Genomic DNA, 24,312 nt, shown 5'->3' with positions numbered 1-24,312 from the left:
GGGACACTGACAGTGGGAACACATCCTGCCCGCTGCAAAGACCCCGTCCCAGTCATCCTGCTGAAGAATAAACTGCTGATTCCAGACACTGCTTCCCAGTGCTCCAGGTGTGCCCTCTGCAGACACACAGCCACGCACACAGCTGTCCCAGCAGAGCAGGGACCCTCACTCCACATCAGGGGGTGCCCAGGACTGAGCTAACCACAGGAGTACCCCAGGGGTACATACCAGTGAGCAGGACACTGTCTCTGCTCTCTCCTCTGCCAGCTAGTAGTTCAAAGTCAGAATTGGTGCATTTTCTCATTTTTCAGTCAAAGGAGGACATGGTGACACAGTTTCAGGCAGGAAGGGGCAACTGGGAGCATACTGGTGCTCTAGGATAATCTAGGATAAACTTCCTATGGCTTGAAACACTGTGGTGAACAACCAGAAAGCTGAGAGAGAAAAGGTACAATTTTTGGCTGGAGGTCTTTATAGCTGCTGCAGGAACTCTCCTTAGTTACTCATTGCCTGGCAAGTCTCATAAAACAGACAGAGCCCAGCAAATACTTTTCTTCAGTGCTCTTGGAGCTCAGAAATCCAGGAATTGAAAGAGGCCTTGAACCCATTTTATGGACTCAATTCTAACTGAGCTACCATAAAATATTAAAATTCAGACCTTATAAATAAGGAGGGGAAAGAGCTGTGCATTTCTTAGCAGAAACAGCCTCTCCAGAGACTCTTCCCAAGGTAAGCCTGGTGCTACAGGTCCCAGAAACAGGTTCCCTTCATAGGTGGGTGGTTGGAGACAATGAACTGATGGAACAGAGACTAGAGACATAAACCCCCTTGATTCTGCTCTGCACTGGGAAAGGTCCTGCAACAAATGGACTTAGTTTGTTTTCCGGGGGAGAAGCAATTAACCCCCTGTGAGCCCGGAGCAGAGGCAGCAGCACTGTGACCCTCTCTCCAACAGGCAGAGGCCAGCTGGGCTCCTCCGAGATGGTGCTGAGCAGCAGCCCCGTGCTCCCCCAGGAAGTGCCCATCCTTGCCCTCTGCTTTTTGGCCAGCCTAACCACAGGTAAGCCCTGGGGACACAATCCAGCTTTGCCTGAGCCCCATCATGCTGAGCAGGGCAGGGCAGTGCCTGGGGTGCTGTGCCACATCTGCATCCCAGCCTTCAGGAGTTCTGGAGGTCATTCCCAGAGGAGTGCCTGGAGGCTGGTCTCTGATTAGCGTTCAGGAGAAGGGACTGGGGAAGCTTCAGTGCTTTCCAGTGTTACTGCAGCAGTTGCACAGGGACAATGACACCACTGTGCTCAAACCTGCTCCAAGAAGTGAACAGTCTGAGAGCTTTGGCCACCTGGGAGCACCAGGGAGGAGACAGGGAGCTTCAGGCTTTTTTATATTCACAGGACTGCAGTGCCTCTATATTCTGAGCTGTACTTTCAGTTCACTGATCTCTGACATAGGCCACAGCAGCAAGTCTCAGCCTATCACAAAAATTAATTTCCGATACTGGTTCTTCACTTAATGTGTCCTGAGGTTTGTACATGAGACAAACAGCAACTCTCCAGCAGCTGGACCCAGACTGGCCAGAGTACAGCTGAGAGGCTCACTGACTACTTTGTGCTCTCAAGTGGATTTAGCTCTAAGCAAAAACCAGCTCATCCAGCTGTGGGCACAAAACCAGAGGGCACAGGTATGGGATCTGCAGCAAGAGGGTGAGCAGGACTGAAGGAATGGGGATGATCTTCTGCTCTGTGTGTTAGATGGTCACTACTAGTCTTCAGACCCCATGACAGGTCAGGCTTTGGCTCTCTTGCAGTCAGTTGCAAAAGCCTGGCTTCGAGTTTCAATCCCTGTGAAGGGAGCTTTGTGATGAAGACAACTTCTTGTCTCAAAAGCTAAAAGTCCCACCTGCCAACAGCTATTGGACTGAAGCCTGAAACTCAGTCCCTCCTCCAAGGTGGAGGCCTGGAGAAGCTATCAGGGCAGCTTTTGTGGGAAAGGTACAGCTCAGGATGTTTACTGCCCCCATTCTCCTTTTGCAGGTTTGGAGCTGTCTGTAAATAACCAAGCTGCTGATTTCTCCCTGTCTCCGTCACTTGGCTCTTCCCTCTCCCTCTCCTGCCTAGTACAGAACAGCAGCCAGGCTGAGGAGCTGCTCTGGTACCGAGGAGATGGGCAGGTGGATCTGAAGGATGGGAATAAAGTGAACGTCAGTAACATCTGCATAGAGCCAGTCAGTGAGGCTGACAATGGAGTCACCTTCTCATGCAAGCTGGCACGGGACAAGTCTGTCCAGGTGTCTGTGATCCTGGATGTTCAGTGTGAGTTGCAGCTGGGGGTACCTGTGCAGAGTGGCTGGGGTGGGATGAAATCGTGGGCTGAGTCCCTGGGGGTCTGGGCCAGGTGAGGGCAGGGTGTTCTGCAGCCTGTATGCTGTCCTCACCAAGAAAAAATGCATTTAGGAGGAGACAACTCACGTGATAAGACACTCCCTTTCCTTAGTGGTGCTTATGGCCTGATCTAATGCCTCTTTTATAGGGAGTGGGTGGGCCCTTAAGCAAGATGTTCTGGATATCTCCCTGTCTCCACCTAGATTCTTTCTCAAGGATACAAGTCAGGGCAGAGGAGTCACAGGAGTGACTGACCCTGCCACTGATGGCCCTGCTGATTTCCAGAACCAATAAAGGCTGCACAGGTTTGAGGTGTCACACCACTGGGCCCAGTGCATGAGGAGTGTGTAAAGGGACCCTCTGTTGTGTTACACAGTGAGCAGCATTATTAACAACCTGCTGACCTGTGTCACTGTGAACAGTTCCTCCCCGGCTGATGGGAGAAGAGTCCCTCCAAATTGAAGAAGGCAAAGATGTCACTCTGTCCTGCAACACCAAATCCAACCCTCAAGGCCAACCAGCTTGGTACAAGAACAACACCGCCTTGACCCTACAGCAGAACCATCACCAGCTGTACCAGACCAGTGAGGTCTTTCAGCTCTCCATCACAAAAGTACAAAAGTCTGACAATGGGACGTACACCTGCAAGGTGAAGTACTTTCTTGAAGAGTGGACAAAGGATTTCCACCTGACAGTTGAAGGTAACAAGGCTGCTGATAACCAATTAGCTTTACAATTAACTCTCCATTCTCTTTTATAATTGTAGCCATCCTTTTATATTATGAAGTGTAAGTGGAATGCAGTCAATTCCCCATGTTACCTTCTGAGGGCACAGCAACAGCAAGGAGCTCCCCTTGCTTCTGTGCCTGGGACCACAGCACCAGGAAAGGCCTTTCCTGCCCTACCTGTTTTGAAAAGCTTTTGGCAAGTGTGACCTGAGGCAGCCTCATCCCACTGCCTCACTTCCCACATAGACAGGGCACACTCAAGAGTGATTTAAAGCACCTTTGGTCTTACCTGAAGCTCTTTACCCCAACCACAGCATTCTGTCATCCTGAAAAGCTCCTTATGGCAGGAGAGAGTAGCTGTTCTCCAGAAGGGACTCTAGCCCTGTGGTCAGCAGGGAGGTGGAGGTCTTGCTGGTTGCTCAGGTCTCAGAGAGGTGACACCACCAGGCATCCATTTCCCACCCAGTCTGGGTCCCTGTCACTTCTGAATTCTTGGAACAGGGAGGAAAGCAGCCCTGGCTGTGGTACCCTTATTTCCGTGTGTAACCCTTAACCATGCCTTCAGGATCTTCTTCTTCAGGGACTGACACTTCCACTCTTCCTTCAGTTTGCTAAAACACAGGCTTGGCTCCTGTTGCTCCAGGGGACTCGTGCACACAGCCAGCCAAGAGGGCAACGACTCAAATCAGCAGTGACAGCCAGGGGAAGAGAAATATGTCTCTCCACTCTGGCAGGGAATTTTGTTCTGGTTTGTATGACTGTACCAATCCACCACATAGCCAAGCTCCTCTCCCTCTTGACAGATAAGAAGCCTGTTTTCCCCAAGGAGGCTGTTATTGCTGCTGTGGTGGTGGTGACACTCACGATACTTTTTGGAATCGTGGCTCGGAAAGATAAAATTTGTAAGGTATGAAATGCTCAAGTTTCCTAGAAAAAAATATAATATTGTTTTGGTGCAGTGCCCTGGGTTTTTGTACCTTCTCTATGCTGCTTTGAGGTGTTGCTGTCCTCTGCTAGAGAGGTGACCTATGCTATAAACAACCTCTGAACTACGCTATGAACTGCTACGAACAACCTCCTGCTTTAAAACTACCAGTAGATAAATCAAATATTAGATATTTTAAGGAATGCACTAGGATACTAGGAACAATATCCCTATGGCCAGGAAAGAAAAACAATGACAAGGCTGTTTCTTTATTTTCAGTGCTTCAAAAGATCAAGTGAAACAGCACTGTAAGTATTTGGCTGCTTATTCCTGCAGCCTGCAAGTGAACCCCCTTCCTTAAGCCCTGGTAGAACTTGGGAAACAAAAGAGTGCTCAGCCACTCAGCCCAGCCCTGCTGAGCTGTGGAGCTGGTGTTCTGGCTGGCCAGCCTGAGCCTGCACCTTCTCTCCCAGTAGAGAATGGTCCATGGGAACAGGGTAGGACACAGGCAGATCCCACCTGGCTCCTGCCTTTCTCCTGGCCATCCCAGGCTCCTGGCTGTGCTGGTGTGGAAGCAATGGGGAAAAACCAGCACATCCCCAGGCTGCTGAAAGCTTCTGGAGTTGAATACAGCCCAGGTGAATTCAACTCACTTGTTTTTTTTCCCATAGGAGGTGATTTTTGATCTCTTCTTTTCATTTTGCTGCAGGTAAAGCCCTCGAGGTTCCAGAGCATACCCAGAACCACCATTTCCAGAGGTGGAACAGAAGTCTTTGTGGGACATGATGAGATAAAGCACTGAAACAAGTTTTTTGGGGTCAAGTTTATACGGTCTTCTCAAAACAGAATTGGGTCTTTGTGTCTGTTCATTCCAACCTACTGCTGGGAGCACCACCAGAGGGGTGGGCTGCCTGAGCTGCTGCCAGCTCTTGCCCTCCGGGCTTGTCCCCAAAAGGTGGGCACATGCCATCAGGCCCGCAGGCTGTTGACCAATCCACACGGGAATCCCTGCGGAGCTGCCACAGATCCCGATGCTGCTGTACAGGCAGGTGTTGAGCTGGCAACTGCTCTCTTGGCCCTGTCCTACAGCACCATTCCACAGGGCGCTGGGCTGGTGGCCACCCGACTTGCTGCCCCTCCATGGGGGCATCCTGGCTTCTGCTGCCCAAGAAGGCTGCCTGGCCCTGCGCTCGGCCACCCCTCCTGCCATCGCCCTGGGGCGCAGCAGCTCTCAGGGCAGCCCCGAGCACAACACCAACAGGAAACCCTCTCCGTCCATCTCTCCCCCAGCAAAGACACCACTCAGGCGTTTTGCTCAGGGTCCTGGCAAGCTCTGGAGGCCTCACGGTGCACTGGAGCGGCACAACCGCCCTCACTGAACTCCGGGCGCTGCACATCAGTCCAGCCAGGGCCGAGGCAGCCTGGCAGGCGGCCTGACCCACGGACCGTCCGTGCCTGACGCTCCCAGAAGGGCTGTCACGGTGCGGTGCCCGCCCCAGCTCGCACTCCGGGCCTGGACACGCTGCCCCGGGGCAGGGGCTGATGCTGCGGGGCCGAGCCCGGGCGGGACGCTCCGACCTCATGGCCGCCCCTCACCTCCGGGCCGGGCCCGGGCCGCACTCCTCTGCCTCGGGAGCCGCTCGGAACGTTCTGGAAGGCGGGACGGGGGAGGGGGATGAGGAGACCGAGCCCCCGGCGCCCCCGCGCGGCCCGGGCCGCAGCGCCGCGCGCAGCCGCCACAAGCTTGTCCCTCGCGGCGGCCCGTCCGGCCCCGCCGCCCCCGCCCCGCCACCGGGCCGGCCCCCCCCCGCTCCGGCGCGGGGACCCCGCTTCCTGCTTCCGGTGCCGGGGCTATAAGAGCCGCTTCCGCCGGAGCCAGCGACCCGAGGGGTGCCCGGTGGTGCAGCCGCGCGTCACGTCCCGGAGCCCGCACCGGCTGTGCCATGAACGCCCGCGGTGAGGGGCGGGGCCCGGTCCTCACCGGGGGGGTATAATTACCGGGGGGTGTGTGGGGGGGTAGCACATCGTATACCTGGGGGAGGGGTGACGGGTGCGGGGGGAGGGGGCTGCGCAGGGGAGGGGGCTGCCGGGGGGGGAGGAATTTACTTGAGGGGGGTGGTTACCGGGGGGGGTGCTGAGGGGGGGGTCCCCGGGGGGGGTCCCCGGGGCTGACGGCGCCGTGTCCGCAGGGCTGTGCACGGAGAAGGCCGCCGCCTTCACCCGGCGGCTGCGGGCCGAGCCCCAGTTCCTGCTGGCGCAGAACGTGGCGACCTGCAGCGACCCGCTGGAGGTGTGTCTGCAGCGGCAGGTGGTGCAGGACACGGTGCAGGTTTTCCAGCACGCTGTGCCCGCCGAGGGGAAGCCCGTCACCAACCAGAAGAACTCCGGTAAGGGCGGGGGGGGGGTGGCGGGGTCCCGCTCCCGGGGCGTTTGGGGGGCCGGGGGATGCGCTGCCCGTGCTGCTGCCGCGGGGAGCCCTTGGGTCAGGCTGGGAGCCGAGTCCCTGCAGCGTCCTCTTGAGCTACCACCGGTCTTTGGACTCGCAGCACCCGCGTGCTTCCCCGTCCATATAAGCAAAGCCAAAAATCAGATGAGACCTGTCTCTGCAGCAGCAGATTCCTTGATCTCTTTGTTGGTGTTTCACAGGCTCGGGCAGAAGAGTGGCCGAAGGCTGGAGGCAGAACAGTGTCATCCATCTGTGTTTGAAACAAAACATCTTACGCAGCTCTTAAACATTCCAGTTTAATCCTTGTTCCTTTGATCTCTCAGGGAGATGTTGGATCTTCTCCTGTCTCAACGCGATGCGTCTTCCTTTCATGAAGAAATACAACATTGAGGAGTTTGAGTTCAGCCAGTCTTATCTCTTTTTTTGGGACAAGGTACAATCCTGCAGGTTGTGTTCAGGGTTGGGACAGAACATACCTGAGGAGAAACTTCAAAAGGTCTTTAAATGTGTGTTTTCAGTGTGAGTTGAGCAAAGTGGACTTGGGAAGAAAGTTGTGAAGATGTTAAAGTTCAGGAATAGTAAAAGTCTGTTTTTCAGGTGTTGTGGTTGTTTCAGGAGTTACTTGTAGGAGGCTCACAGGAAACCCAGCTGGAACTTCCTCGTGAACTTTCAGTCCTGCTTGTGACCTGCAGAGCTGTGTGCCTGCCTCCTTCCCCTCAGAGGAGCAGAGAAAATCTAGTGCTAGTTTGGGCCAGCTTAGTATCCTATTCCCTTGCCCCCCAGCTCTGTGCAGCTCCTAAATATTTGGTCTGTGACAGAAATAAGTTTATAGGATAAGCCCTGGAATGCTAGAGGGGAAATGAGAACATTGGTAGATGAGCAGATGGTGGATTCACCTAGTTAGGACTTCTGAAGAACTGAATACTCAGCAATGAATTATTGCACAAATGTCACACATCAAATACCTGCTTTTCCTCTCTGTCCATTCCAGGTTGAACGTTGTTACTACTTTTTAAATGCGTTTGTGGAAACAGCTCAGAAGAAGGAGCCTGTGGAAGGAAGGCTGGTGCAGTTCCTGCTCTCCAACCCCACGAATGATGGTGGACAGTGGGATATGCTGGTTAACATTATTGGTGAGAGGATTGGTCACTGGGAGCCCTCCCTCTAGTTGCACACTGGTTTGGGAGATGAGGAATGGAAAGAGAAGAGTTTAAGGCTTGGAAGTTTGCTAAAGAATGTGATGCCATTGGCAGCTGTTTTTTAATCAACCATCTGTTCCTGCCAGTGTATCAACATTAGGCTTAAATCTTGTCTGGGATCTTCCCCCTGCATATTGCTGCTGATAGAGGCTCAGATGATCAACAGGAGTAATCAGGTGTCTCACTTTCCATACAGTAAAAAGGTTCATTCCCCTTTCTATTCAGTCATCAACATCATTTATTTATATCCATGTACACACTTTTTTGGTCAGGAAAACAACATTGCTAGACTGGGGTGTGTCTACCAGGTAGAAGCAAAACTACTTAAGAGAGTTGGAGCCTGAAGAAAGATGATATAAAGATCAGTGAGAGGGAAATGATGTGGAATGTGGCAATGCTGGTCTTGCAAAATCCAGCCCAAGTGGGATCTTTCTTGCCCTGATGAAGCAGATACTTCTCTGTGTCTGAATTACACCAGCATTTGCTTTCCTTTGTGTTAGGAAACAATGTGATGCCTTTGTAAATCAACAAGCCAATAATGTAAGTTTAGAATCACAAAAGGAATCTGTTGATTTGAAGCCTGGAGGTTATTTTTTTCTCATCCAATTCAGGCAGAGAATGTTTTGGATGCTGCTGTAGCATCCAGAGCCTTGTGTGGTGTGATCTTTGATTGGTACCAGAAAGTAGGAAGCAATTGAGCTGTTGCTGGTGTGTTATAAATAAATGTTAAGGTGGAAAGGGACCTGGGAACTTCATTGATTAACCTTTGATAAAATACATGGAATAATTGAGAAAAGGCCTGATTCTTCAGAAGATATTTCAAAAGCTTAATTTCAACTAATCAGGCCTTTTTTGTTCTGGTGAAAAGAGCTTCTTAAAAAGCACTAGTTAGTGTAAAGCTAACTAGTGTATGGGATTAAATGCCACTGAGCAGTTCAGGGCTTGCACCTTTTATGGAATGCTGATCAGAGGTCAAGGTTCAGTCACAAATTAAGATGTTAACTTTGAATACTTATAATTTTTAAATAAGGAACTTCGCTCTGAAATCTCTGTGCAAAACCCAATGATATTGAGTTTTTACAGGGCTATAGGCAGAAGCAGTAGGATCTACTGTGTGCAAAAGACAGTTATTAACACAGAGCTTTGTTAATTTATTTTAGAGAAGTATGGTGTTGTCCCCAAGAAATACTTCCCTGAGTCTCATACCACAGAGGCCACTAGAAGGATGAATGAGATCTTGAATCATAAGGTAAAACTGATTTAGATTATACATTTAAGGGGAGGGTGTGGGATGAATCCACTCCAAATGTTCCAAGCCACCTGAACTTCTTTGTTGACCAAAGCATTAAGTGCATCTCAGCAATTTAACTTGCTTTTATTTAAAAAGCAGCCTGAAGTCTCAAAGTCTGATGTTAATCCTGAAACAGGGAGCAGGAAGATGTATTTATGGAAGGTGGCCACTGCCAGGCTTCAGTAGCTTGAAATTACCTCACGTGGTACTTTCCTAGTTGTTCCTAATCCTCACATTTCCAAAAAGTTCATTCTTGATGTGTGGCTGATTAAGTTTCTTTCTGCAAAACTAGCACTTTGCATCTAGGTGGCTTTTTTCTGTTCCCTCAGTATTTCATCTACCAGTATGCCAAGGTTTCTAGAGATTACTGCCAAATGAGATGGAAAAGATGACAAATGTATTTTCAAAACATTAAACCTTAAAAATCAGCTTTCAGTGCAGAAGTGTGCAGCTCTGTCTGAAGGAAGGTGTAGGGGTGCTCCCTGAGCTACAGAAATAAACTGATCTGGGAAGATGCTAATGTAGGCAGAGACAAAGGCAATCCAAGCCTTTTTTATAGTGAGCTTGATGTTTTTCCAGCTCATATGTTACATGTTCAGGGAAAACTGCCTGCTGAAATCCACATTAAAAATGTAAAATGTGCTGAAATGAGCTTAGACATAATGAAGGTGCTGGTGTTTTTCTCATCCTGACCACTGCAAACCAGCTGCTCTTGTGGGAGCCCCACTCTCTCCTCCTGGCCTTATGGATGTGACAGGAATGGGAAGAGTGTGCTCTTCCTGCTGCAGTTGTGCATGCAGGGGGAAGTGCTCCCTTCAATTGTGCATTAAATTGCAAAAATAATTCCACAGCATGAAGACAGGCTGTTCTGTGTGAGTCACAGAGGTGCTAATGAGATGGATGTTGCATCATCAGTTACTGCACCAATAGAAAGCACTCCTTAAGAAAAGCTAAAGGCTGAGAGCACCAAGTGCTTGGAAAACAGTAATTGAGTTGCACTCATTTGTTAATTTGATTTTGTTATCTTTTAATTCAGTTTTCTTGGAATTTTTCTAAAGGCTCAGTATCTACCAAAGCCTTTGGAAAGGGACTTTCATTTTGAAAACACATGATGAATAAAATAGGAGCTTGAGACAACCAGATAAATCCTGAAAACTGTTGAGGTTTATCTTCCATAACAAAATGACTTTCTCTTTAAACAGATGAGAGAATACTGCATGAGGCTCAGAAATATGGTGGAAAGTGGAACAATGAAAGGTGAAGTTTGTGCTGCCATGGACACTATGATAGAAGAGGTAAATATACTTGTGTGACAGGAATAATCATGGAACATGAGGTTGGAATGGATGAGATTTCCTGCTTACTGTTGTTCTACAGCTACTGGGTCAGCCCAACAAGAGGCTTTTGTTTACTTGGGAATGTTTTGGATGGCAACCTGCTTGGAGGTATTCAAGTGAATGTGTTTGAAAAGGTTTGTTGCTTATTTCTGTCTGAATTTTCCCAATACATTCAGACAAATATCTTAAATTTCTAGATTTCAGAACTGTGACATTTTGAGTCTGTCCCTTTCTATAGGAAAGCAGCATTTTGTATCTTGAGAGATCAAGACAGTGGCCTATCAGGCTTTTATAAATAGCAGGAAAGAGGAAGGTTGAAAATTGCATTCTGATGGGTTTGGCTGTAAAAATCTTACAGCAGGAGTGTTGTTGCAGAAATCCCCCACAAGAGAGCAGGAAAGAACAACAAAAGGGAGTTCTCTGCATTGTGGAAAAGATGTGGCTGAAGACAGGGCTGAATCCAGCGCTGGTGGGACACCGGGGGGCAGCAGAGGAGGAATCACAGCATCTATTTCTGGCTGTGAGAATTAACTGCAAATCAAATAGGTTGGCACATCTGCAGGGTGCAGTGTGTGGGGTGTCTGGCCCTCTGCTCACACTGAATATCACAGTGATGTGTTTCATTTTTTTCCTCACCAGTCCTCATACTTCATTCTTAAACATCCAAAAGTAATTCTAAAAGTTCAGGCTGTTTTTAGTTTGAAGTGCATACATTGAAAAATAAGTACATATTTCATGTGCTTCCCAGACATACAGGGCAAAGTGGCCCAGTGGTTTTAGTGTCTGTCTAGAGATGATTCAAGAAATCATGTTTTGGTTACATGTGGTTTTTTGCAGCCCAGTAAACATCAGTGTTGAGCAGAACTCACCTTGGGCTATTTCTGTACAGCTTCAGGCAGTCCCACTGATGTGCAATTATTGAGTAATATGTCCGTTTGGTTTTTGGAAATTCATTTTTGTTCTTGTATGTGAATTTCTGTAGCTGCTTTTAATCTAATTTTAAGGTTAGATTAAAAAAGAAAACTGATTTGTGTTGCTTGGGTTATATTACTGAAAGGAAAACTTATTTAATGTATGTCTTAAGATCAGGAGTAATTCTGTGCTTTGAGCCTAACCCAGCATGTTGCCAGTCAGCACTTAGTTCAAAAGTGAATTAATAGAACTTAGATCCAGTGTGTGTCCAAAAGCCCTTGGAGGATTTTACAGCAGTCATCAAAAGCTTCCCAGAGATGTTATTTTTTAGTGCAATTACAGTTCAGTGCAAAATGTCTCTTCATTTGTAGAGCCTCTTGCACTCTCACAGGGGAGCCTGGAACTAGCATAAAAGGCTCATTAACTGATTGCAATTTGTTCTGTAAAAAGGTTAAGCTTAATTCTCTGAAGTTAACAGTGTTTTCTTCTGTAGTAGTAATAGTGGTTTGCAAGTTAAGTGGTTTTATTTTCAATAGAATTGTAGCTGAAATGTGCAATTGCACCTATCTTGTATACTTGAAAAACACTTAAAGGTTTGAGATGACTCTTGTATTTCATGTGTTTATATGTATTTAAGTGGTTTGCATCTCTTATTGTGTGTGGCAAAGCAGAACTTGGTTTTGTTCTGTGAGGTTTTATTTGCATAGCAAGTGGTGGTGTGCTGGGAGGGAGTGCTCCAGCTACAAGGGGTAGTTCTGCAGGAACACAGGATTAAATACTCACTCCAGAACTGTATAAACATTCTTCTTATCAAACCAGTGCACAGTAGGTCAGAGGTTGAAATCAGTGCAGTGCATGTGACTGAGTTTTTCTTATTTTACTGTTCTCCTTTGTAGACTCTTCCTTATCAGAAGTGTCCTTCTTTCCCCTCCTTGTTCATTTTGGTTTTTAGCACAAGCCACTGTATCTTTGTCTTATCTTGGTCTAGTTGTGGCTAGAGTGATGTAAGCCACCTTTTAGTTGAAATTTGTCTGCTTATTTATTGATAGAGGAAGCTTGTGAGATACTAAGAGGTGGCCTATGATGGGTGTGGTGGCAAAACAATTGAGGGAGGCCATTCCCAGGCTCCACTGCCTCTGCCAGCCTGGGACTTCTGTCTCTATTTCCCTTCCTTTGGCTGGAGGCTGCTTGCTCCTTGGTCTCCTTTTAGGCATTTTTCTTTCTTATTTTGTGTTTATAGCCTCATCTCTCACCACTTGGGGTTATCTGAGGTAATGTGGGTGTACCCACAGCAAGGCTTCCTTTTGTGCAGTCTGTGTAAAATTAAATATTTATAGTCGTGCAGGGATTTGCATTTGCTCTATAGCATATTTATTGAGAAATGTGTCAGTTCCTCCACTTAAGCCCACACCCATGTTTCAACCCATAATTAATCTCTTGATTTGTTTTGTTAAATTGCTTGGAGCCAGAACACCTTTGTGTTTTGTGCACAGCCAAACAAGTGTTGCGTAGCAGAACATTGTACTCATTTTGCCGTCAGCACAAGGTGCACATGAGCACAAACCTCCTCCTGAGGAGCCCTGGGATCCACATAGATCAGCTCAGCTGGCTCCAGAAGGAGTGAGTCAGCTTTGGGAAAGGTCCTGTCTGCTCTCCTCAAGAGTGTGAAGACTGCCAGCCTGGGAAGGCTGGCACAAACCACAGGGATTGGATCCTAATGCAGAAGCTGCCATTGAGATTTTTACTCCACTTTCTCTTATTTAAAATAGCCTCTTAGTTCCTTGCAAGGAAGAGACTTGTGCTCAGGACACAGCTGAGGCAGACCAGTGTCAGCTGAAGTAAAACAGATTTAAATAAGATTTGATTCTCTGTCCCCAGAGTGCCTGTGGCAGGTCCTGCTAAATATCCCTAAAGCACTCATCTGGTCACACTGCCTGCCAGTTAGCTCATTTTAAGATGAGCCCTGTGAGAAGGTGCAGTAGTGATTCTGAAGTGCTGCTTCATATTCTGATTTATAGGGACACTGGTGACTTGAAATCTGGTCAACTTGTGCTGGAAATCAGTAGAAAGCTGCCAGCTGCACAGGAGGGCACAGCAGGCAGGGATCTTGAATTGCATTATATAAGGTGTCAGCTCTACCCTAAGCAGAGACATTGTTAAATGTATTAAACCAGATGAGATTATCATTTGCTTTTGAAAAAAAGCAAAGACATCTTTGAAAGCCAAATTAACATTACTGGAAAAAAAGGAATTAGTACAGGGGAAGCACTGGGATAAAATGCTGTGTGTTTGAGGGTCTGGTTTCTGTCTGCATGGGGCAAACCCCCTGGTAGAACAGGTGATGCTGAATGCTTGAGCCTTCCTGGAATCAGATGGATAAGGTTTCTCTTGCACTGGGAAAGTATCATCTTGGAGAAGCTTCAGAATTACTTATGAAATATTGGAATGAGACTGGGCAGTATATTGGCTTTTGCTTTTGGCTGCTGCATTCCTAGTATAACCTGGAATTTATATGTTCAACCTTAAGCTTCTGGTTTGCCTGATGGTTTCCCTGGGAACGTGGTGTGACAATGGAGAGAGATTCAATTGATTTTCCTGGGGCCTTTCAGCTTGGTTTTGAACTGTTGAAACCTGGAGACTTCCAGAGCTGAAGGCAAATAATCCGTGTGTGCGTTGACTCCTGTTCTTCAGAGGTGACTGTTAAGATCACAGTTCTCCAGTTGGTTCTCACATGGAGAAATCCATTCATCAGTGGCATTGCTGTGGTAGGAGAAGCAGACCTGCATGTTTCAGCAAGCTCACAGCTGTTTGCTTCTCTGGGCAGGTGTTCAGAATAGTAAGTACCTGCCTGGGCAACCCTCCAGAGACCTTCTGCTGGGAGTTCCGGGATAAGGAGAAGAACTACCACAAGTATGGCCCTATGACACCAGTCCAGTTCTACAGTGAGCATGTGAAGCCTTACTTCAACATGGAGGACAAGGTTGGGCTTGCTGAAAGGCATTACCTTCCCAAGACCTTTTTGTTTCCTAAGCCACTTACTTTCCACTGTTCCAAGTGTGCTGCCCACCCCAGGAACTGCACCAGATGGGTGCTGCTCCCATAAGCCAAAGACAGCCCTGTGTTTATTCTTCTCATTATCCTGTTTGTGTTCTACCCTCAATTAGCTGTGATCTCCCGTGATGATTTTGTAATGATAAAATATGTAATGATTAAATCAGTCATAAAATGCCATAAGAGCCATTAGAGAGCAGGGATAACATGCAAAGCTGCTATGCTACCATTATGAGGTAAACTTAAAAAAAAAACAACCTTAGAAAACCCTACTATTTCAGCCAAGTGGCTTGTTTACTGAAGGGTCAGCTGGAGTAAAAGCAGTTCTCTAAAATCCATCTAGTCACTTCTCAATTATTTCAGGGAACTTGCACTTCAATTTCACATCTTGTTTTTTTGGCAGATTTGCCTGGTGAATGATCCTCGCCCTCAAAACCCCTACAACAGGCTGTACACTGTGGAGTACCTGGGCAACATGGCAGGAGGGAGGAAAACACTCTATAACAACCAGCCTGTTGATGTCTTGAAAAAATTGGCTGCAGCATCTATTAAGGATGGCGAGGTTGGTTTGGTTTCTCTCCATGGACAGCAACTCTGGTAATGCAAACTTGCTGGGATGTGGCCTAGATGTGACTCTTCCTTCTGTCTGTAGGCCGTGTGGTTTGGTTGTGATGTTGCAAAGCACTTCTATGGCAAGCTGGGAATCAATGACCTGAATATGTAAGTAGGAAAGCTAAACAGAATTTGGGATGCTTGGTTAGAACATCATCTTTGAAAGATGCACTATGAGCTGTTGGTAAATATTCTTACTCATTTCAGTTGTTCAGTATCTGGTGAGAGAAACTCCCAAAGGAATCAGTGTTTGCATTTATTCTGACACTAAATATAGTTGGACTTGTGTGCCTGTGCACTGGCTCCTGGGACAGTGAATTATATTGATTCCCTGATTTCCTAGTGGCAATTCTCCCTGCATCCCTTTTGATGTTGCTGACGTGGCTTTCCTACAGATTTAATCATGAGCTGGTGTTCGGCGTCTCTGTCAAGAACATGAACAAAGCAGAACGATTAATCTTTGGAGAATCAATGATGACCCATGCCATGGTCCTGACAGCTGTCACTGAGAAGGTAGAGTCTCCCTCCTGAAGTTCTGATGCTTTCAGGAATGTGTTGGAATATTCTGGTAGCTTCTGTGTTCTGGACTCCCTGAGTCAGCTGCTCTGCTGGAGTCAGCAAGTGTGTCCCAACACCCTGGTGCACAAGGCCTGGGTTGACTGTTCTTCTCTTTGTGTCTGAGTGTTCAGAACTAAAAATACTGAACAAGGAGGGAAGAATTTTAGACAAGTCAAGGCTTCTTTCCTTCTACCTACACTTTTTTTTGGAGAAAGGGAAAGAAATCTTCTATTTTTAAGCTACTAAAGTACAGATTCTGATTAACTTGTTGAGTAAGAAACTTAGCATGAGAGCAGGTATTTCCAACCATGTCCCACTGAATGAGTTAGTTCAGTCCACATTTTATAGCATGAAACTTCTGTTAAAATGCCATTAGGAGGCATGTCAACAGTCTCAACTTCCTGCAACTCACTTGCATGTGATCTCTTTGACCCCCTCATAATTAGGAAGGAAAATGGTGTCTGAAATAGCTCTGTGGCAGACAGTAGCCTGAGATGAATCCACAACTAAATATGCTCCTGGCAGCATAACAAAGCACATATGAAGTAAAAAGAATCATGTGAAAATTTACAACTCAGGGTTATCTGCAGTGTTGATGTTTTCCATTTATTTCCAGAACTTGTCATTAAATTTTCTTTGAAGTGATCTCTTCCTGTCCAATGTGACCTTGGCTTGAGAACTAACAGCTTGCAGATAACTGAAACAGTTTGAGCTCTGGAGTTCTGAGGATTTGAGGTGGAATTGCTGAGTCATAAGAAATTGAGTTACTTTTTACAACTCAGTATATTTTCCCTGTTGTGTTCTGCATTCTGAGCTCTGAACACTTCTATTTGTGTATCAGATGAACACATCTTTAAATATCCAACTGAAAAACAATTAGAAGTATCAATTTTAACAAATCTCTAGTGTTTAATACCTGCTTGTCTCTTCACAAGTGAAGTGCGTGGCTACACATCATTGGCAGCTCTAGTCTCTGGTGTGTATTTTTAAATTCTTTTGCAAGCCTGAATGTATAGTTGCATAAAGTGGGATTAAATGTGACCTGATTTCTTAAAGAAAAAGATGTGCAGAAGATCAGGACATGATGGATGGTATCTCTAAAACCAAAAAATTGTTTAAAACAAATTATTCTAGAACAAGTTCAGCTTTTAGAGGCTTTTCCACATTCAAAATGGACTTAAGTTGTTTAAACATGTTGCTTTATATTAAACCTTACCTTAATCTAAAGGAGCTTTGATAAACTGAGTTGTAAAATGTAATACTTTGGATTTACCTACTTCATAAAAGCTTTGAAGACTTAAATTGATGTAGATTAAATGCAGCCCTTGGTTAAAAAACTTCATGTACATAAACATGTTTATCCCAGTTTCTGTCTGACAGCACCAGGATTGACTGATCCTCAGCCTGGTGGCTCTTGAGTGTCTCATTCTAAGGATTACTCTGTTTTTTCAAGTGAGAATAGAATGCATACAACAATATTCCACTGAATATTAAAAATGGATTTATGTGGAGTTTTGCTTTTTAGTTTTTTTCTATTAAAGAAATGCAGTAGCAAAAGAAACTATTCTTTGGTTTCCTCCTGAGGCTGCTTGGAGAAGCAGCAGCTCCCAGTGGCCCAGGCAGCCTGAGCTGTTTGTGCCTTTGTCTGCTTGGTGATTTGAACCAGACTTCAGATTTACACAGAGCAGGTGAAAATACTGCACACTTCTGGATATGAAGTCAAATGTACTCAGGCTTGTTTGAAGCCCTGGGTATCTTTCAAAGCACCAGAGATGAAGAATTCAGGTGAAGGATACAGCTCCAAGTGCTTGCACTTGCTCTTGCTGATACTGTTCTGAATTATGGCAGTTACTACTTTGTTCCTGTTCCTTCCAAGCAAGTTGTGCATTCAGCATTTCAGAAGGCCCTCCTGCCCTGACAGAGGACAAGGAAAGCTTATGAAATTCTATCTGTCAAGTCCAATCTTGACTTTATTTAAATGTAAGCTTACTGGTGAAGTATTGCAGGCTGTCTTCTTGACCACATTTCCTCATGTTTTATGGAAGTGGATAGACAAGTAGTTCAGAAAATTACATTTTCCCAATCATAAGCAAGAAACCATTATCTGAAACTTGCCAATGCCTGTAGACTTTTGGGAGTGGAGCTCTGTGGTTTGCTGGTGCTGGATTTAGACTTGGATGGTTTGTCATTCACTACTGAATAGCCATTAACTTGTTTTGTCACAGGATGGGCAAGAAGGATTTGAAAAATGGAGAGTGGAAAACTCCTGGGGTGAAGACCGTGGTAATAAAGGTAATTTATAATTACAGGAACAAAAAGCTGAACTTAGTGCTTGGCAATAAGGAGGTGGAAGGGGGGGATGTGCTCTGTGCCCTTCACCAGGACTGGCATGAACAAGCCTGCAAACAGCATGTGGATCACTGGGTATGACACTGTATTCCTGGTGGCAAACATTCTTCACTTAGGTGATTTACGTCTAAGTAAATGAAATGTAAACATTGAATGGAGAGGCAGTATTAATCTGGGAGGGTGGTAGTATTTCTCCTGAAACACCAAGAATTCCAGTGGGCATGTAAACTCATAATAAAGGGACATTAGATAGGAAATGCTTTGCATATCAAACAAGATAGGATCATTTCCACCAAGTGCACTGTATGGAAATGCTTTCTTTAGCATGAAAGCAGAAGTAAAGACTCCCCTGCAGTACTTCACAGTGTACTAAAGCTTAAATCTGTACACTACAGCTGTCTCATTTGTGGGACCTCATGCTTGCTGTGGCTGATATTACTAAAATAATCTTCCTGAGTCATATGTGATACCTAAGTGGTTTATATTTTCTTAAGTACTGCTTACCAATCACTGCAAACCTTTGCCTACTGGTTTGGAAATGAGGAAATGGCTGGTTTCAGGTTGTGCTGTGAACAGCTGTAATGTAAAGTGTTCTAGCTCAAACACCTGCTTAGAAAAATGTTTTTAAATCATAATTCTGGTTGCCTTTCTGAAGATGTGCTGAAAACATGACCTGTGGCACCTCTGTTCCTCTCTGGTATGAGCAGCACTAGCAACAACAGCCCCAGCCAACATGCAGTTCTGCTGGTGCCAGGCTTTCTGCATGAACTGGCCTTCCTGTTGAGGACTGTCCCAGCCTGCACTATTGTTCTTTAAAAAGGTTTTGGAAGTGCTGGAGGGCTGTGAATGTGCCAGGCCAGCATGGCACATAGGCAGGCAGTGAGGAGGGAAGGGTGAGTCACAGCTCAGTGCTGGTTTAGGAAGTTTCTTCAAGCTGCCTCTGCTCAGCCTGGGAATGACCAAGGAGGTCAGCTCTGAGGCTGGCTCTGACCTTCCCTGACCCTGGGGGTGTGGGGCTGATGCTGTGAGTATTTCTTCTTTGCTCTGCCAAGGCCTGCAGTCAGCCAGCTTCTCCTAAGTGATGGGACTGGAGTGAGATCTGTGATTTTTGTCATGTCCTGTGTGAGACAGGCTGGATAGTGACCTAGCTGTGGCACGAGAAGCTCACTGAGCTGGCCAGGCTCAGTGTGTCCCAGGGAGTTACCCAAGAGTCATTGCTGGCCATGTGTTTCTGGTGCACATTAATCCCAAATGAGATTTGGTATGGCTGAAATGTCCCAGAATGTTTGGGGTTTCTTCTGAGAATAGACTCTTTCCAAAAAATTTGAGGATGTGGTCTTGTTCATGAGCTTTTGCTCTCTGATGCATGAACAGCCAACTACAACACAGAATATTCTTGGAACAGTGTCTTCGTTTATGTTCTGGCCCCTTGGTCTTGCAGCAGTGTCTGTCCTGAGTTAGCTGTACACATCTACAGCAAAGTATCCCAACAAAAACCTTTAGTCTGCACAAAACAATGCAACTGTTGATGTTCAGCCTTCAAGGTTCATCAGTGTGACAGTAGAAAAATGTACTTTGAATACTGGGTTAAGTAAAGAAGCCAAATCAATGCTAAAATAACATCAGAACTTTTGTCTCCAGATACAAACTAGTAACTATTCTGTTAAGCACCTTTATGTAGAATAGAGAATATAAAATAAAAAAAAATGCCTGGCTGTGCTTCATCAGACCCCTTTGTTTTGAGACTCTCCAGATGCTTGGTTTGTGATGTTAGATGCTGCTGGTGTTGGAGGAATGTTTTCAGGAAAGAAGAGCCTTACTCAGCTTGCTTTACAACTGCTCAGTGAGGACTTTGGTCAATGTTCCAACCAGCCTGGAGTTTATAGGTGTCTGTCAGCAGTTTTGATGGTGTTAGTTGTATATGCTCCTTAGCCAAGGTTCAGACTTTTTAGAGCTGGGAAAGGTTGGGCTCAGTTTCAGGATTTTGGCTCTTCCTCCCAAGCCTCAGTGCAGCAGGCTGAAGCCTGACACTGCTGGTGACTGTTGTACCTGTTGAGCTGTGACTGGAGAGTAGCAGTTCTGTGCTCAGGTTACTGGGCTGGAGCACCAGGGCGTGCCTGTGATGGATTGTGTGGGGAGCCACGTGCAGCTTTGGCTTTCTTCACTTTGAGCATGTAATCCAAAACAAAACAAACAAACTACAGCAACTGGAAATGAAAGAAGTGCTGTGCCTCAGGCTTTAGGTTAGAAACAACATTAACCCCGTTGCCTGGTTGTCTTTGAATATTACTTTGAACTTGTTTGTCAGCTTTGTAAGGTTAGCTTGCTGCTTGGTTTGCAGTAACAGCTTAACCTCACTAGACACTCTCTCAAATTTGGATTCACTGTTCAAGAGTAAGTTCTTCTAGAGCCATGAAGAGGATTTAGTTGTTCCTTTGAAATAGGAAGCCAGAGTGACTTGAATAAGCCCTGCCCATACCTCCTGTGCACGTGTTGTGTGCAGACCATCTGTGTGAACTTGCCTAAGTGAGTCACTGTCACTTATCTGCTTTGTAGTGGTAGAACCCAGGGTCTCTGGAAAGTTTTGCTCATTGTATTTTTTTGGTTAGGGAGTTGCCTGGAAAAGTGCAGTGACAGAAAATCCCAACAGAACTAGGAAGCTTGACTCTATTTTGGACTAGTTTTGGGGAGGTGAATTCCTGACTGACTTTCTTAGCTATGACTAAACAACCCACTGAGCTAAAGGCAGTTGGACAGAGCTGCCTTCAGAGCTCATTCTCAAATGTTGAAGAAGTAACTTGACAGGGTTTCTTCCCCTTCCTCCTGTCCTGCTTTTTCACTCCAGTGCCCAGCACTAGTTGGTGTAGGAGGGTGAAGATTTACAAGTTGTCCCAGCTCCCTTGTCATGCCACTGAGTCTGGCAGTGATTTTTATCTGCCTTAAGGCACTGTGAAACTGTGCTTGGGTAAGTCCAGTGCAGAGAACCAGAATCCACAGCAGTAAAGAGGCAGCCAAAAATGATGTTAAACTTGGCACATCCCATTTGAGGCCCAGTTGGGTGTGGGGGATACAAGTAAGCCCCAACTTTGTTATTTCTTGGACAGGATGATAAAAGGTACAGCCTGCAACAAAACACCAGAGACTGGACTTTGAGTCACTAAAAAACAAGTTACTTATCACTGGTAGGAAATGGAAGTGTTTTTTCATATGGGGTCCCTCTTGCTTTTCTGGGAGTACAAGTCTGAGGTGCCAGAGAACACTTGTTTCCTCAGGCTTGGATGGTGCAGGGCTGGAAAGGCTGTGACTCCTGGTCAGGGTATTATGGGATGAAGGTAGTTACATGTTCTCTGGAGTGGCAGAACTGAATTCTTGTGGTAGTGCTTGTCCCAGAGAAAGGGAAGCCCTGGGAACAGCCTAGCACTGCCTCCTAAATATTCAGTAATTACATCCATATCTGTTGTAAAAGTGTTTCTTGGAATCCTGTCTGTTTATCTTCAAGGAATGAACACAGCTGCTAACAAATAGTGCTTGTTTTTTGAGGCAAAAAAGTCACTTCCCAGTGAAATATTTCCTTTCTGTTTTTCATTGGCACTTTGTCAGCCATACAGGCAAGTTTAATTATTCTGCTTACTCTTTTGTTCTGGAGACAGTACATTATTACCTAACTTTGAACCCAGCTTATCCCATCGGATATTTTTTATACAAGCAAGCAGGAGGGGAACACTAAATCACATGATGGCATCTATTTGATAGGGGTCCCTCTGTTTGCTTTGGCACAAAGAAAACTTTCTTGTGGTACATCTCCAGCTAGGAGTCACCTCCCTTTTGACTTTTTTAATCTCTTGTACTGACTGTTGGATACTTAAAAGACATTTTAAGAATTTAACTGTAGACACTTGGTGTCTGTATTCTTATATCATCCTGTAAGTTCACTGACAGACTCTAAATTTGTTCTCCTTGTGGAGGAGTCGGGCACAAGCACAAGGGGGTTTGTATGAGGTCCTTTGGGAACTTTTCAAGGACACTTTCAGGTGTCCAAGCTGTAGGCTGTGCAGTATCTTGCAGACTGTTCATCCTTGCCCTCTCCCTGGCCAGCAGCTTGTCAGTGTTAAAATGCTTTGTGTTGAGGTTTTCCTTTGGAAGTGTTAGAGAAATGTGGAGCAGTCTCATGTGCAGAGGCTTGCAGGTCTGTAGCCAGGTGCTGTGCTGTTGCAGCAAGGTGATCCTGTGCCAAGCTCTTTATTGGAGCCTTTACTTACAAATGGTTTGAGTAGGAGCAATAGATGAATTGCCTGAGGTAAAACTGCATTGTGCATCCTGCCCAGAAATGCCATAAACTTTTCTTTTCCACTTCTGCCTGTTACCTGGATGGGATGCAGAGCTCAGAGCTGCCTTAGGCAGGCTCTTGGGTTCATGTATTGCTGGATCTAAAGTGTCTCCTTTTAATGAAGAAATGGATAATGGCTTTCATTGTGGCACTGGGAACAGGTTTTCTCCAAGAGCGACCTTACTTATTTGCATGTTCTGAAGTTCTGCTTGATGCTTCCTCCTTGTTCAGACACTGTGATCCTAATCAGCTCTGTCAGGCTGGGAGATACAGGATGTCAGAAGCAGAGTTCATTATCCTCTCAGGGTGCAATTACTTGCACTCACTCTTGGGAGTGAGAGGTTTTTGTGTGTCCCAAGAATTCATATCCTGAAGAGAGAATAATCAAGGCAGCTCCCTTTGGCAGTGATTCCAAAATGGCTTCTAGCTCGGATTACAGTTGATAGGGTTTTTAATTTATGGGAATTATCTGATCTCTTGCTTTAGAAACAAGATGGTGTAGATAGGTTCGTTTATTGTCCATATTCTTTGGACATTTTCTTGTTTCATTTGATTGTGTGATGATACTGTACAAGGACATGAGGGACTTTATTACATAAAGCCTTCTCATCTGTCTTCTGAACGCTTGCTTTCTCCCTGCCACTTATTTTCAGTTCACCTTGTATGGCTTGTTTCCAGCAGTAGCTGTCTAAAACCTGTGATACTCTAAATGTGGCACCCCCTGCTCCCCCCTGAGTTCAAAGGCTGCTCACAGAAATTCTCTGCAACAATTACATTAAGGAAGAAAATGAAGATTTAGTGTGACTTAGATGGCTGCATGTTTGAGGAAAGCAGCCTCTACCTACAAGAACTAAACCAGCAAAGTTCTCACTGTATTGGTCATGGTTGTGTTGTAATGAACTGTTTTCATCTCCAGGTTACCTGATCATGACTGATGACTGGTTTTCTGAGTACGTGTATGAAGTGGTGGTGGATAAGAAGCATGTACCAGACGACATCTTGGCAGTGATGCAGCAGGAACCAATTGTTTTGCCAGCCTGGGACCCAATGGGGGCTTTAGCCAAGTGAACTACAGAGTATTTGCCTCTTAATGGTGAACCAGAAGTAGATGCAATAGAGAATTCCAGTGGTTGGAAGCCATAGCCAAATGATGATGTGACCAAGCACTCAGCCTGGTCCATATTCTTGAAATGTAAGTTAAGGATCTTTGGGAAATAGCGCTTCCCTGAAGTGGCTGCATCAGGCTCTGACAGGCTGCTCCTCAGAACTAAAAAGGGAAAAAACTCATCATGGAAATGTATTACAAGTGCTGTCACAGGCACTTGGATTTTACCTTAATTTTTTAATCAAAATTGGCATAGTAACTTAGTAGAATTATTTTGACCAGTGTTTTCCCTGGCAAAGATGGCCATAAAAGGCCCCGCTTTAGAAGGAACAGCCAGGTGATTGTGAGAATACATCAAGGTACTTAGAAATAACCATCCATGGTCTGACTCATGCCATCAAAGAATGCCCAAAGTATTTTATGTATTTACATTTTAGTTTTGCTGAAGTTCTGGAGGGGCCATAAGAATTGAAACTGCTAAAAACTACTTTTTAGAAAATTCTCTTCAAGCAGATTTTTTTTGGGGGGTGAACTGTTTCCTTGAGGGTTCCAGTTTCACTTGTTTTTATTCTTCCATGATGGAGCTGGGACTGGATCACCCATCTCAAGGCCCAGGGCCATGTCTGTGCACAGAAGCGCTATTTTTCAGTTACATTAGCAAGAACAACCATAAAATACATTCACAGGTGGAGTTAGTGTCATGCTTAACGGAAAAAGAACCCAACATTTTAATTGCTGCATTTTATTTGGATGTTTTAAAAAAACAAACAACAAGATGGTGCTATGAAGCTTTTGAATAAACACTTTCTAAGGTGACTGGTGCGATTCTGTGGTTTTTTCTTTAAATGAGCCCTGTGGAACTAATGAAATGGAAAGATATTGGTGACTTATGGACAGATCTAAGTGAGCCAGGATGTGAACATCTCAGGAACACATGCTGCTTTATGTTCTCAGTAATCAAAGATGCTCCTCTCACTGAACAAGGGCAAACACAGTAACTCATGCACTACAGACACTCATAGTTTGAGCACAATACTAACCCTTCCATTGAAATTGTGCCCCAATAGTGGCTGGCTGTGTGTACCCTGACA

The 24,312-nt window shown here is 45.7% G+C and overlaps 2 protein-coding genes across 2 annotated transcripts; both read left to right on the top strand.

The window, feature by feature from the left end:
• The first annotated feature begins 981 nt into the window (after window positions 1–981).
• TMIGD1 (transmembrane and immunoglobulin domain containing 1) lies at window positions 982–4,346 on the top strand. Its single transcript, XM_051636085.1, has 5 exons — window positions 982–1,060; window positions 2,034–2,312; window positions 2,804–3,082; window positions 3,913–4,016; window positions 4,314–4,346. The coding sequence occupies exons 1-5, from the start codon at window positions 982–984 to the stop codon at window positions 4,344–4,346; spliced, it is 774 nt and encodes a 257-aa protein (XP_051492045.1).
• A 1,540-nt stretch (window positions 4,347–5,886) lies between these two features.
• Window positions 5,887–24,037, top strand: BLMH (bleomycin hydrolase). The gene is made up of 12 exons (XM_051635913.1): window positions 5,887–5,990; window positions 6,224–6,421; window positions 6,804–6,913; window positions 7,472–7,613; window positions 8,840–8,928; window positions 10,173–10,265; window positions 14,044–14,199; window positions 14,674–14,832; window positions 14,923–14,990; window positions 15,278–15,395; window positions 17,666–17,732; window positions 23,033–24,037. The coding sequence occupies exons 1-12, from the start codon at window positions 5,978–5,980 to the stop codon at window positions 23,182–23,184; spliced, it is 1,365 nt and encodes a 454-aa protein (XP_051491873.1). The 5' UTR covers window positions 5,887–5,977; the 3' UTR covers window positions 23,185–24,037.
• Window positions 24,038–24,312: the final 275 nt, after the last annotated feature.

This window comes from Apus apus, chromosome 18 (genome assembly GCF_020740795.1).
Source record: "Apus apus isolate bApuApu2 chromosome 18, bApuApu2.pri.cur, whole genome shotgun sequence".
Taxonomy (NCBI): Eukaryota; Metazoa; Chordata; class Aves; order Apodiformes; family Apodidae; genus Apus; species Apus apus.
This window is presented reverse-complemented; position numbering and strand designations above follow the sequence as displayed.

Excerpts from the sequence above, each read along its gene's own strand:
- TMIGD1 (XM_051636085.1), top strand. The coding sequence starts at position 982 with ATGGTGCTGAGCAGCAGCCCCGTGCTCCCCCAGGAAGTGCCCATCCTT. Across the intron at positions 2,313-2,803 it reads TGTGATCCTGGATGTTCAGT|TTCCTCCCCGGCTGATGGGA; the intron begins GTGAGTTGCAGC and ends CACTGTGAACAG. Across the intron at positions 4,017-4,313 it reads GGAAAGATAAAATTTGTAAG|TGCTTCAAAAGATCAAGTGA; the intron begins GTATGAAATGCT and ends CTTTATTTTCAG.
- BLMH (XM_051635913.1), top strand. Across the intron at positions 15,396-17,665 it reads TGACAGCTGTCACTGAGAAG|GATGGGCAAGAAGGATTTGA; the intron begins GTAGAGTCTCCC and ends GTTTTGTCACAG. Across the intron at positions 17,733-23,032 it reads TGAAGACCGTGGTAATAAAG|GTTACCTGATCATGACTGAT; the intron begins GTAATTTATAAT and ends TTTCATCTCCAG.